Source organism: Cyprinodon variegatus, unplaced genomic scaffold, assembly GCF_000732505.1.
Source record: "Cyprinodon variegatus isolate N-32 unplaced genomic scaffold, C_variegatus-1.0 Scaffold37, whole genome shotgun sequence".
Classification (NCBI taxonomy): Eukaryota; Metazoa; Chordata; class Actinopteri; order Cyprinodontiformes; family Cyprinodontidae; genus Cyprinodon; species Cyprinodon variegatus.
This window is the reverse complement of record NW_015150490.1, coordinates 1,574,235-1,588,596: the sequence shown is the minus strand read 5'-3', so window position 1 is coordinate 1,588,596 and position 14,362 is coordinate 1,574,235. Positions and strand designations below refer to the sequence as shown.

The 14,362-nt window shown below is 35.1% G+C and overlaps 1 protein-coding gene across 19 annotated transcripts in view; it reads left to right on the top strand.

Moving 5' to 3' along the window:
• The window catches only part of ptprk (protein tyrosine phosphatase, receptor type K), a 125,380-nt gene extending 112,319 nt beyond the window's left edge, over positions 1-13,061 (top strand). For 5 of the 19 annotated variants that reach the window (XM_015369086.1, XM_015369094.1, XM_015369107.1 and 2 more), the window contains 17 exons: positions 290-477; positions 670-757; positions 1,037-1,182; positions 2,245-2,262; positions 2,769-2,805; positions 2,934-3,031; positions 3,231-3,347; positions 4,120-4,274; positions 4,728-4,863; positions 5,411-5,560; positions 6,861-7,034; positions 8,266-8,283; positions 8,768-8,899; positions 9,363-9,488; positions 9,605-9,768; positions 10,018-10,153; positions 10,526-13,060. In XM_015369086.1, the coding sequence (XP_015224572.1) occupies positions 290-477; positions 670-757; positions 1,037-1,182; positions 2,245-2,262; positions 2,769-2,805; positions 2,934-3,031; positions 3,231-3,347; positions 4,120-4,274; positions 4,728-4,863; positions 5,411-5,560; positions 6,861-7,034; positions 8,266-8,283; positions 8,768-8,899; positions 9,363-9,488; positions 9,605-9,768; positions 10,018-10,153; positions 10,526-10,579 (1,937 nt within the window). In that variant the 3' untranslated portion in view covers positions 10,580-13,060. Of the gene's footprint in view, positions 1-289; positions 478-669; positions 758-1,036; positions 1,183-2,244; positions 2,263-2,768; positions 2,806-2,933; positions 3,032-3,230; positions 3,348-4,119; positions 4,275-4,727; positions 4,864-5,410; positions 5,561-6,860; positions 7,035-8,265; positions 8,284-8,767; positions 8,900-9,362; positions 9,489-9,604; positions 9,769-10,017; positions 10,154-10,525 lie in introns of all 19 variants that reach the window. The other 14 variants (XM_015369152.1, XM_015369149.1, XM_015369159.1 and 11 more) reach the window with 10 other exon arrangements.
• The last annotated feature ends 1,301 nt before the right edge of the window (positions 13,062-14,362 follow it).

Here is a 14,362-nt window from a genome sequence, read left to right as displayed (position 1 = left end):
AGTTTTAACAAATTGCTTGTTGGGTTAGTTACATAAAAAAAGCCTTCTTGAAGGTTTTGCATTTTGATCCTTAATTCGGTTGATTTCTTTTGAGATATCACTGTTTTTCCTTGTTATTTTCCTTTATTAAATTACATAGACACCTTAAAACAACTGATTTTACCTAAAAAAAACACAAAAAAAACAATACACCTAGGAATAATATTGTGGAAGTTGTAAAGGCTATATATTTGATTAATTAAATCCTAGCTTTCTCTGACATTTCTTGATGCTTTCTCTCCTCTTGCAGATGAAAACCACAGTGCCTCTGCAGCAGAGAACAGCCGGCTGCTGGATGTTCCTCGCTATCACTGTGAAGGGACAGAGTCTCCTTATCAGACAGGACAGCTGCACCCTGCCATTAGAGTGGCTGACCTTCTGCAGCACATCAACCTCATGAAAACATCAGACAGCTACGGCTTCAAGGAAGAATATGAAGTAATGTGTCAACTACTCAGTCCAAGACCTGCAAAGAATGCCATGTTTTTATTAAAAAATCACTGTTACATTTATGAAGAACATGAAGGATTCCCTGTATTGTTTAATAAGCTGCATTTTTATGTGTTGTCCAATTGATTGTATTTAAGGATCTAAAGCATAACTTTTGCCTTTTTACTGTTTGTGACACAGAGCTTCTTTGAGGGCCAGTCAGCCACCTGGGATGTGGCAAAGAAAGAGCAGAATCGCACCAAAAATCGCTATGGGAACATTATAGCTTGTAAGCATCCAACATTCTTGCTTTTTGTGAATTCAAACTACAAATTTGTAAGAAGGAAAGTTTGCACCGTTGAGAAAAACAAGAATGTTTTTTGTTTTTCTACACTTGAGTTAGAAAAGCCCATAATGACCACATTTCTACATCATTTGCAAACTTATGAACAGAAATAGCAAAAACACAAATCTAATCTACTCTTTTTATTTTGTAATCTTTTATTGTTGCAAGACTTAAATTTTAAGAATTTACTTAAATGTTTTTTCTTTTATTTTCTCTCTCTAGATGATCATTCAAGGGTTATTCTTCAGCCCATAGAGGACGACCCATCCTCCGACTACATCAACGCCAACTACATCGATGTAAGTGGAAACACATCGAATGCTACTATTGGCTCCCAACGAAACCAACGAAACCACACCCCCTCGCTCGTATGTCAGGCCTATATACCTTTATTGCGTCTCTCAGTCATCCATCAAAGCATTTTATGCATCCAGCATAAATCACCCCGCACATGCAGTTCTCGTATGTTTTAAAGATGTTTGTTCTTCTGTCTTATTTAAAGATTAGTTCATCCATCAAAACACAATTTCTATATCTGAATTATTTCTATATTTTCTTACCTACATACAATGCAAAAATCTGTTTAACATTGTTTGGATGTTGAACCCACTGGTCCACAGATGAATGTTAACACCTGTCTACACCATACTGGTCTAAATGTTGAGAGGTGTTGTACCGTTGCTGGTTTCAAAAGAATCTGGTATAAACTGATCATTGAATTACATTTAAGAATTTTCTCATGCCCAGACTTTTCAAAAGAGTCTTTTATGAGCTTAAGGTGTAAATATTGATATTACTGCTTAATAAATTGGAAAAATCCAGGTTTTATGTTTTCAATTTTAAATCTTTGACCTTTCCAAAACTAACAAAATGCTACTAGCTAACAGATGCTTAATTATTCATACCTCATCAAAACATGAAAACCTCTTTCAGTATCATTATACTCCAAGTATTTACAGATGAACTTGCATCATCGTTATCCAGTTTAGTTTGATTCATCCGTTGATCCATTTCCCTGTTGCTTGGTAGCATGATTAATATAGATTTAATTATTTTCATCTCTTAGCTCCTTTTCTCAGCTCTTGCCTTTACACATGTGCATGTTCTCATGTCATGCTTTCATAATGTTTACAGCATGCTTTATAATTTAACACCATTTCGCTGCATGCTATTGCTCACTTAAAACATTATAGTTTGAATAGAAAGGACACTTGACAGAATTTCCAATCTAACTAAAGCTGTTGCAGTGTCTTTTCTATTAAGTCTACTTTGCACAGTTTGACCATTATTTTGCATGTTTATGGTCAGTCTTCCATTATGTCAGTGCAGCTTCTCTTTTTTTTTCTGATTGACACTCACTGACATTGTTGTGCTTTCTTTCTTTCTTTCCTTCCTCTACTTGTTCTTTCTGCCTGTGGCTTGGGCTGTAGATTTGGCTGTACAGGGATGTAAGTATCACTGTAGATTACTTCATTCACGCCCCTCAATTTTTCCACACCAGTCCAGCTACATTTCATGCATACACCTGTCCTGATGTGCATCGAGTGACGATGCACATACTCGAGTCACTGGAGCCTCTGCTGCATGAAAGATTTCACTTCACTTTGCCCTTTCATTATTCTTCAGAGCTTATTTTATGCTAGAACTTTGTGCATAAGTTTTTGATGTCTTGGCTGATACTTTTCTTTGGTCTCAGGGTTGCATTAAAAACTAAATTTGATCGTAACAACATAGTAATGTTGCAAGTTTTCAAAAAGTGAATGAGAAGTGAAATAAATAATACAAAGAGGACGTTAAGAAAGAAATAAAAATACTCAAAATGATGCACGGTTAAGAATTAAAACAAAACCAATCAGAAGTTTTCACAAGAAGTTAAAAATGTCTCTTTTTACTATTCTAGCCTGGTGGAGAATAATCCACATTTTTGATTCTGACACTGATCTTGTGTTTTCAGGGGTATCAAAGACCAAGCCACTACATAGCTACTCAAGGTAAGATAGATTAAATCTTTAGCATACATATCATATTTATTTTATTTATAAGGCTAATACTTTTATTTCTTACTATTTTTGAACAATAAAGCTAATTTTTTATTTTATCCTGTCGTATCTGGGCGTAGGTCCTGTTCATGAGACGGTCTATGATTTCTGGAGGATGGTGTGGCAGGAACAGTCAGCTTGCATTGTCATGGTAACCAATCTGGTTGAAGTTGGAAGGGTAAGTTGTTCCCTAGGTTTGTTTTTTCAGCTGTGTCGATAGTTAAAACTAAAATAAAAATCCATCTTAAGCTAATTTTTCAATTTGAATTGAAATCTATTCCGTGGGAAGTTCTTTTTCTGATCTAATCCAAATGATGTATCTGTGACTACAATAGTATTTTTTGTCTTAATATAATCTTGCCATTTGAATTTTCCAGGTAAAGTGTTATAAGTACTGGCCAGATGATGCTGAGGTCTACGGGGACTTTAAGGTGACTTTTGTTGAGGTGGAACCTCTGGCTGAATATGTGGTCCGCACATTTACACTGGAGAGGGTGAGTTATGTTTTAATTACCTCATTACAGCTTTTAATTGTTGCTGTGTTGCATATACAGTTATCCATAGAGTTAAAAGAGTGCTTTTATCAGCTTTTTACTTTACTGTTATTTCTACTGTACTGCCTTTAGAGGAAAAACTTTTACAGTGAATATACTTCATATATTATTAATTAATCCCATTTTCACTGTTGTTTCACCGAAAGGGGGAAAGCAAGCTTAGCTTAATTGTATTTAGAAAAATGTACATCTACATTTTTGAACATACGAGCTGACAGAAAATCAGACCATATGAGGTTGTTGCATCTCATTAAAAATGAGTCGAGGGTGGTCACTCTTCAAACAGTACTTGAGTAGCTCAAAGTGAGATAGATTCCTGCTCTAAGTAAAAGGCGTCCACTTTGGGGAAAACAGATATAAAATCTCTGAAAGGTACAGCTGCTAGTTTTGTCCTGTTAGAAATCACAGGGTTTGTATACAGCAAGCAGGGCAGACTTAGACATATAAAATCAGTGAAAACTTTTGTTAAACAATGTAGGAGCTCAGGAAAACAGAAAACAGATTAACTATTATCGAGATCCTCTTTGAGCTTTAAAAAAAAAATGTGAAAGAACAAGAATGCTTATGAGGGCCAATGCAGGATTACTCAAACAATGAGAGCAACACGTTTTATAAAAGAATTACTGGAAATTTTGTTTGCAAGGTAAATACTTTTCTGTTTCCTGTCTGTTCTGTGAACTATATACTGACAAAACCATTTGATTTCATTTAGCGTGGTTTCAATGAGGTGCGAGAGGTCAAGCAATTTCACTTCACTGGCTGGCCTGACCATGGCGTTCCATATCACGCCACTGGACTACTTTCTTTCATCCGTCGAGTCAAAATGTCCAACCCTCCGTCCGCTGGGCCAATAGTTGTTCACTGCAGGTATGAATATCCACTTAGATATGGCATCGTAAACATTTTATTCATGGTACACTTAGTGGCAACTGTGGTAAAGTTTGTTAAGTAAATGCAACTATTATTGCAGTAAAATAGTCTCATAAGGTAGATTTTTTGAAATATCTGTAATTCAGTTTTACTGCATCTTGAGAAAAAAAATCCCACATTCAGATTCTCAGATTACCCATGGGATATATTGTTGGTACTCATATTAAACTCTTTTGATGGGGCAACAACAGATCTCTCCAAATAATCTATCATAAGCATATTTTATTTGTAGGACTTCAGTTGAGCCAAATAGATATTCATGCTTCACTGTTATGAGATTAGCAAGTAAAGAATAATATTCCAGGGTCATTTGACAAAGCATCATAGAGATATAGATGAATACTGGTTTGGAAATTTTAAATATATATCTTTGTATGAATCCGTCTGCAGTGCTGGAGCAGGACGCACAGGCTGCTTCATTGTGATTGACATCATGTTGGACATGGCAGAGAGAGAAGGAGTCGTCGACATCTACAACTGTGTAAAAGCTCTCCGCTCCAGGAGGATCAACATGGTACAGACTGAGGTGACTGCATTACCCATCCTCCATCTGCATCCGCCTTGTTAGATAAGACAAAGGAAAACCATCACCTTCAGACTTAGCCATCAGCATGGTAGATGTCTAAGCTGTAGATAGTTATCTAACATAATTCATGTGTCACGTCATCACTGTTCAAACAGAATTTTTGTTTAAACGTATGATAACTGGGAAAAAGTGTCACAAAAGATGCCTGGAATAAAGATTTTCCTTTAATCCACACATCAAATACACTTTTTTTAGTATAAGCCTATTTCTGTTTAACATTTATATTTTTTGAAGAGTGCAACACAGTTTAAAATATAAGTATACATAGAAACTAATCCTAAGGCAAGATACACCACTTCATAATTTCATTTCATCTCATCTATCCATCCATTTTTCATCCATCTTCACTGTCAATTCAAGGGTCTTCATCCTCACTTTCACCTTCATTTCAGCTTTTTGGTGTTATACCTGAGTGTTTGAGTCTGCAGTATTAATAAAATCTTGCTGTTTTGAATGTCGTAACTGTTTTTGGTTTAAACAAATACAGGAGCAGTACATATTTATCCATGATGCCATCCTGGAAGCTTGTTTATGTGGAGAGACAGCAATACCAGTCTGTGAGTTCAAAGCAGCATATTATGAGCTGATCCGCATTGACTCCCAGACCAACTCATCCCACCTGAAGGATGAGTTCCAGGTAAATTGGGCTCTTTTTGACTTTTTATCATAGTCCTTTCAAGTTTTGAAATGTTTGAAACACAAGGTTGATATGTTTTTTGGAGGATTGGTAATCCTATTTATGCCATCCTCTCTGTTATTTAAGCACTGCAGACCCTGATTGTTTTGGACTGCCTCTGCATTTTTTCATGTTATACCAGGAAACACCTGCATATTAAAACATTTTTAGCTATTACAGTCTTTGGGATAAACCACATTTCCCTTAAAAAACATTGCTAAATGGAAAGCAGAACTGAAAAGTGTATAGTTGACCTTTAAAAGTGAATTACCAAACTTAAATCTATTCTGGGGAAGATCGGCAAATCTAAATGCCAAACTATAACCAGTTAAGTATGATTTCATGTTAAGTTGTAACCTACCAAAAGCATAGTTGTATCTAAGTAAAATAATACAAGCTGTATTTAAATGTGTGATAATCCCTTTAGACCTTAAATTAACATTTAAAGAGATGGCAGTCAAATTATCTGTTTATTACTATTATCTGTTTAAGAGCTCTATTATTTGGAAGATAATAGTAATGTTAATGAGTACCAGGAAGTATAAGCAGTTTGCCGAATGACAGAAAGCGAAGACGCAAATGTGTGTAAATGATGACATTTACCTGCTAGGGTGCAAAAGGCAACATATACCAAGAGACCCAGAGATGCTTTTCTTTTGTACGTAAAATTGTTTGCATTAATTGTAAAACGGATAGAGCTATAAATAGAGATATTAAAGTCACATCTTTTAAAGGCTCCAAACAAGTCAAAACTAAAGAAGTTTATCCCTCAAAATGCAATCAAAGCTGTAATTTCTATTGATGCAAATGCATGTCTTTCATGCTCCAGTCAAAGTGTTTGGCAACTTTTACAAATCGCTGTTTACATGCAATCTGAATTAGTCTCCTTTCCTTTCAACTGGTGGTTTCTAGCAGTGTTGCTCTCAGAGGCCTGAATACAAATGCTTATGTTTGTTTTTCTTTTTTACAAATGGCAAAGAAAAAATGTTTTAAAGTTTGTGGTTTTAACAGGATAAGATTTGAAGAATTTGAAAACATGAAAATTCTCCTAAAAATAGATTATAAAGTCATTACTGTTTACATGTCAAGATGAATTTACATACTGTATCTCAGTAACAAACTAGAAAAAGAAAAAAGATGGATCCCATTGGCTTGTTTAGAGCACATCTAAAACTCAAAAGCTCCACATTAAAAATTTGAAATTAACTGCACCTCAACAATGTGAACTTTGTTTAAATTCGTAATTTTTCTCTTTTCCCAGACATTAAACTCAGTGACTCCCCAGCCTCAGCCAGAAGACTGCAGCATTGCACTGTTGCCTAGAAACCAAGATAAGAACCGCTTTATGGATGGCCTTCCTCCTGATAGATGCCTGCCCTTTCTCATCACAATAGATGGAGAAAGCAGCAATTACATCAATGCTGCTTTGATGGATGTAAGTTGATTTCTTATTAAATGCACATACAGTACAAGAAGGTTGTGTTATTTTCAACTAATGTTACAGTAGTAGTTTGGGACATGGTGTGTTCTCCTCAGTAGACATTGTTTTGTATAAAAAAAAATGAGTAGATGTGTTGCTTTAAACACGATTCATAGTAATTCTGTAAAACCTAAAAAAGGAATCTGTTTTTTGTCCCAAACTGCAGTCATTTTCTGTTGAAAATGATACAGACTTTTAAAGTATTACACAGCTGATTTAAAAACAGAAAACCTTCGTATATATTTTCTACAGACATTCACACACAGACTCCCCCCTCCTGTTCGTGTGATGCTGTGTTTGTGGTTTTAGTAGAAGGCTAGAGACAAATCCAGGTTCTAAAAAGACCAACCACTAGCTTCTCTGGCCACCACCCAAACATTGCTTGCTCTGGCAACGATTGACACAGCTGTCCCCCATGCACCATCAACCGATAAATACAAAAACATTGCTCCTATATTACTAGGTAACAAGAAAAAAACTTTATGGAGAATTGGTCAGTGCTGTGCTTTAAATTTTAGTCAGACAAGGTAAAATCACCGGCATCAATAAATGAATGTACTACTATCTAGTAAATTTCAGTTTATTAATTGACTTTTAACAGAAAATCAAACATAGAAGACAGTAAGACAGTCTTCTTAACTAAACTCTGATTTATATGTAACTTGACTTCAGCTTTATAATGCTTTAGTCACTTGATCATTACTTACAGTTTACTGTGTAAGTCGTTGGTAGGTGGTGGCCTTTAATAGAAACTGTTATGTGGTAACATAATAGTAATTACCCACCAAAATTCTCAGTTGTTACATAGTAACATACAATTGTAATAAATACATGCAGGTAATTACTTAATCAATTTTGGGGTAATTACCAAATAAAGTTTTTCTTGTTACCAAGTAATATAGTGTGACTTGCTATGTTATTACCATGTTATTACATGGTTGTTGATGTACTGTAAAAGAAAGTGTTACCCAAATTACACAGTAAGGGGTGGGCTGTAGGTATGTCATTATTTATTTATTTTTTTGTATATATTAGGAAATAGAATGTTTTTGGCTTTGTGGCTTTTCTCCAGCAAAAGCTGTTGGAAGACAAAATGCTGCAGTCAGTGTAAAAATAATGAAAATCAAATGAGTTTCAGTTGTTTATCTTTATTTAGTCACTTACCTCTGGCCTCTCTCTAACCAAGCTGTCAGAAGAGTTCCAGGTAACAGGAAAGACTCTAAATCTCCAATACTGGATTTGTTTCATGGCTTCAGTGTTGTTCAGCGACAAGTCTCATGTTTTAGTCACAGACCTCATTGTGACAGTAGGATTCCATCATTATCATGAGTTCCTTTACAGCAAAGTCATTCACGCCTCTGTCCAATGTGTAATCGCTCATTTCCATTCAAAATGTGCGCTCATTTAAATTTCAGTTCAGTGCCTTCATTATGCCAGTGTTTTTCTTTTATGCCATAACTAGCTAGATATTTATGCATGCTCCTTACCTTCTCAGTTAAAACCCATTGCATGATCCATGCTTCCCCTTTGGTCTGATGCTCCTCCTGTTTTATCCCACAAACTGTGCCAATACATTAATCTGTCCGTGTGTAAAAGAGAGAACAGCATAGATATTGATAGATGTCTAACCTTTTCTTCTTTTTGTAAAAGAAAATCTCAAGTAATTTGTTTTTTTATCTCACCTGCAGAGCTACCGACAGCCAGCTGCATTCATTGTTACCCAGCATCCTTTGCCCAATACTGTTAAAGACTTTTGGCGACTAGTTTATGACTATGGATGTACCAGTCTGGTGATGCTGAACGAGATCGACTTGGCTCAGGTAATCCACTTTGATACATAGTTTAATTTTTTTAAATAAAAATACTTAAAGTGAGTATAAACACGTGGAATCGGGGGAATCTGAATCTATTCCCCAAGGCTTCATAGACTCTCTACCGCTTCCTATTGAATTCAGTTAGGAATCAGATGTTTTCCTATTAATGATTTTGCTATAGATAAATTATAACTAATACACAGAGGTACTATTTTTTGTCCCTTTTTGTTTTGCAGTTTAAGAGCAATTAAAAATGAATAAGATGAACCAAAATTAATAGGTTTATTTATGAACCACCTTTAAAAATGGTGTTTCTCAAGGAACATTTTTAATAATGCAGAGCAGGCATCAAAATATTTTAACCAAGATTTACAAGTTTTCTTGTTTTGTTTTGTTGTGTAACTGTATTTGCAAAGGATTTAGTCATTTTAACTAAAATATTATTTTTTACATTTATGTCATCTTATAGGGTTGTCCTCAGTACTGGCCAGAAGAGGGCATGCTGCGTTATGGTCCAGTCCAGGTAGAGTGCATGTCCTGCTCGATGGACTGCGATGTCATTAGCAGACTCTTCAGAGTCTGTAACCTAACCAGGGTTAGTATGCCAATTCATATTAACTGGCCTCAATATTTATGCAAAACTCAACAAAAAATGTGGCTATCTGCATATTGACCTCAATCTGTGACTGTCTTTTTTTGAAAACGTATCAGCCTCAGGAAGGATACCTAATGGTTCGCCAGTTCCAGTACCTAGGTTGGGCAGGACACAGAGAGATCCCAGCATCCAAACGCTCCTTCCTGAAATTGATACTTCAGGTCGACCAGTGGCAGCGAGAGGGGGAGGAGGGAGAGGGAAGAACCGTTGTTCATTGTCTGTAAGTTAACTGCATATACAATTTAAATATCTTTTACAAAAGGCCTTAAATATAAAAGTTAAAGATTGAAATATTATGAAATGTCATTCTAAGTGGAAAAGTCATTGTCGTGCCTTGATTTCTTTTAACAATTAGTAATCAGTCCGGGATTCCTTATGCCTACACCACAATAAAAGGATCCTAAGTACCAGCTAAAACAGTTTGTGCATTTTGTGACCCTGGTCTGCATTATCTCCTTTGTTTTTCTAGAAATGGAGGCGGGCGCAGTGGAGTGTTTTGTGCCAGTAGCATTGTGTGTGAGATGGCTAAGAGGCAGAATGTGGTGGATGTTTTCCATGCAGTCAAGACTCTGAGGAACAGCAAGCCCAACATGGTGGATACTCCAGTGAGTTGCTCTTAAATCACTATCTTCCACTCTGACACAAACAAACAGATGCTAATGAAACACAAGAAAATGGCAGATAGGTTCATTGTAAAATAAATGTTGCCTTAATGCATTGTATTATTAATTTCTTTAATTTAACCAAATTAGCTGTTGATCATACATCCAGTTTTTTACTTGTGTATAAAAATCAGGTCCAAAGACACACTTTATATTATTCCCGTTTAACATCCTTTAAGATTCTACCATTTGGAGGAAAATTCTCACTTCCATACTGCTGTAATATAAAAATGTAATATTTTACTGAGGTTTTTGATAGAAACATATCTGTACATATTATAAGTTTAGAGAATATTTGTCTTTGTTTTTCCACAGGAACAATATCGGTTTTGTTACGACCTGGCTCTCGAGTTCATTGAATCATCTTAAGCAGAGCAAAGAAGATGAGATGGAAGTGAAGGTCTTCTGCTCTCTCTTTGGGCTTGATCCTTTGCCTTCGCTTGGCCCCGATTCCCCTCTGTCTTGTTCTGTAGCATCAATTTTTTGGCTCAACAAATGGTGCAATTAAAGTCAGCTCTGTGTACAGTGTTGCTACAGCAAGGGAAACCTTGACCTCTAAGGAAGAGTGAGGTGAAGAGGACTGCAGCAAGAAAGAAGATGTTTCTGCTTTTAATTCTTAATGCTTATTGTACAGCTTCTTTGAGTGCCAGCAGGCTCCTGTATGTGTTTGAGCCCAAGCCTAAATGTCAAGCCTCTCGCCACAACCCCTTCGCACAGACTCGGATGCTAGTGTTGTTTTAACACCTGCAGCTCTCAGTGTGAACTCTAGATGTCTCTGTTCCTTTAGCAAGCTGTACTGTCCAACTGCAAGTTAAAGTGGCGCCACATTCCCATTTTAATGCTGATTTCTAAGTATTTCATCAGTGTTCAGTGTCTCATCATGGTGATGTTTTGAGTCAGTAATTTTGTACAAGCATGTTACAGCTAAGCAAAACTCTATGGATGCTTTTTGCTTATTTCTAAGGCACTGTTATGTTATTGTCATGTCATAGTAAATTCTGTGGTTTAACATCATGATCTTTTAGCAATTTTGTTCCCGTTTTAAATCAGTTACATATAACTGTTTGACAACAGAATACGGATGAAGACAATTACCTTTGTGTTAATAGAAGTTTACAAGATTGTTTGTTTTTTGTTTTCTTATCATGTTCTAATCTACTTAGTATGAGAGCTGAAGTATTTTTTTTGTACACCAAATTGTAAAATAAACCACTTTTCATCACAGTTATGTTTGTTTTAGGGCTGGGCCCAATGCATTTTCAATCCATCCAGTTCACAAACTGAACTTAACTATAGAAAAACATCTAAAAAGAATTGAATAATCTAGAAATAATAATCTCTTTCAGAAAACAGATGTATAGTTTTGTTTTTCTTTAGGGCCTGGAATGAATTGGAAGGGAACAGAGCCCAGGCCTCACTTGTTCTGTGCACTGGTGGCTTTTAAACACTTTTTGTTTTAATTCTATTATTTTTGTAGCTGATGTTTATTCATAAGCCAAAGACTTAGTGTAAATATGTCTATATGGATAAAGCACATTGTTTGTATTTATTGTTTGTTTATTGCATCGCTTGTAAGAACAATCACTTTTCATTCCATGTTTACTCCACCACCAGCGTTTCTTAAACTTCTTATGAGCATGCTAAATGGACTCCATGTAGAATCATGGGAGTAATGGTTGGAATACTTGAGCCTGCAGTGGTTTGCTATGTCAGAAATGAAACCTGCTCAGTTTGAGTCCATAAAAAAAAAACCTGATCGAAGCTGTATATTAAAGCTTTAGAAGTAGTCCTCAGTATTTAGGTGGAATCTAGTAGTCTTGTCTTTGTTTTCTTTTTTAAAATCTTTGTAAAATTACTGTTTTGTTTTTCTTCTGTGTAAAAGCCCAGTTTTTGGTTCTTGGTCAGTAAAATATTGGTGCATTTTTTATGTGCAAAGTATTTTTGGAAAATGGCTTGTATCCCCTCTTAACGTCTTAAGTCGGGATAAGCTGTTTATCTACATCCGCATATCCTGTTTATTTATCCCTGGATAGAGGGATGTAAACAGGCTTAGTTGACAAAACAAGGAGATATAATACATATACATTTGTTGTGCCTAAACATTTTAATTTCCACATTGAAACAAGCATTTTTAACCATTGGCCTTGAGCAGGGCTTTGTTCAACCCTTTATTATAGATGCTCAATGTATTCAGTTCTTGAACCATTATTCATTGTGTTTAATCCATTAAAATGCTTCTTTTGAGGCGTTTCCAGCTGACCTATTATAAGATATGTCTGTATGTACACAGACTAAAACAAAAAGAAACTTTATTGTAAATAAAATATCAGATGTTCAGCTCTGTTATTAAAAATAGACTATCATGAGTGCTCTATTGTATAAACAATAGAGATCGGAATGGTGGATTCAATTCAAGACATTTGTTTTGTTGTAGATAAAAAAAATAAAAATCACAGGTTGTATTTCTGGAATATTTCACCCCACAACAGGTGGCGTTTCAATACTATAGTTTTCACTGAAGTAGCTTATTCTGTTGTTGGAACATTACATTTATTTTTTTTCTACAGATTTTGATCTGACCCAAAGGAGTTGTATAAAATTTAAAGGCATATTGATTCAGAATGCTTTCAGTTGGTGTTTTCAGAAAGTATAAAGCTTAATCGTTAGTTATTGGAAAACAGAAAAAATGTTGGATGCAGTTTTTTTTTTTTTTATAAAGTTGTTCCTCTAAAGAGCAGAGAAAGAAGCTGATGTCTGGATGTACGGCCAGTCTACGTATGACGTCAATATTCATGGTTTATATTATTCTTGTCTGTAATGTTTGGCTTCTTTGCTGTAATAAAAAAAACAGTTCTTTGACTAAAACCTTTTGGTTCACAGGGTCTCAGTATTCTCTTCTATTTTTCTAATTTCTAAATTTCAAGAAGACTTTCACAGCAGATGGGTTTTGAGACTAAAACAATGAAAACACTACGGGTTTATCCTGAAGCTGGTGTACTTATAAGACACTAAACTACATCACCTATGAACAGCATTCTGCTAAACTCACAAAATAGCAGGGTATTCAAATACTTATTTTCCTCACCTTTAAATGTATGGCATAAAAGTTGAGAACTAGCTATTATTACTTCACCATTTTGCGATTTTTTTGCCCTTTTTGCGGATCAGTCTAGAATAAAATACATAAAAAAATGTATTTGTATGGTAACAAAATGCTGAAAAGTTGAAGTTATACTTTTCAAATGGATATGTATGTATTATTTATGTTAAAAATTCACCCCAAAGTAGATCAAATCCCATAGGACTCACATAGTGGAACAATTCAATCACCAACCAACTCCTGGTTTGCCAGACAGCTTAAAAAAGTGACAAAGAGTACTGTTTTCTTTAAAAAGTTTAATTTGCATAATTATTTACAACATATGATTGATAGAGGCAAAATATAGTAAGTCACATTCATAAAGCAAGAAAAAAGATATCTTAAAAATATTTGGACAACTCCAGAACTTGCATTTAGAAAAGAAAATGTACATTTATTTTGTAGATAACAAATCTAGAAATCAAATTGTCATCCTAAAGTAATCTTGCAAACACAAACTGATCCGTAAACTGCTGTAATACCGACCAGCAATGAACCACTAATTAATACAATCAATTTACTATCCTGCATGCTATTATAAAATGTTGACAAAGGAACGTGAAACAACCAAACTTGGGTCAAGAGCAGAAAATAGTTTTAAATAAATTAGGGCTATATTATATATTTATATATGTATATCTCTGTACAAATACTTGATATTTGGCATTATTTTTGTCATCCTTATTGATATATTTAACAATTTCAAAATAGGATTAAGCTAACCACAAACCGGTATATGCTATCGGATGATTCTTGAGTCACTTCAAAAAGCAGTGAGAGGCATTTTAGAAATTTCTACCCACAGCCACAACACATTTCTCCACCAACGGCAAACGAAACTGTGACTGCTCTATCTCTTCATAAAACACTGAAAATTATTTTTTTCTTTGCTGTTTTGCATTTATACACAACAATATATATGCAACTTAAACTATGTGAAATTCTGGCAGACCTGTTAAAATATGACCAATATAACCTCTCAGAGTCAGTGCTGGATTTGAACATTTACTCAG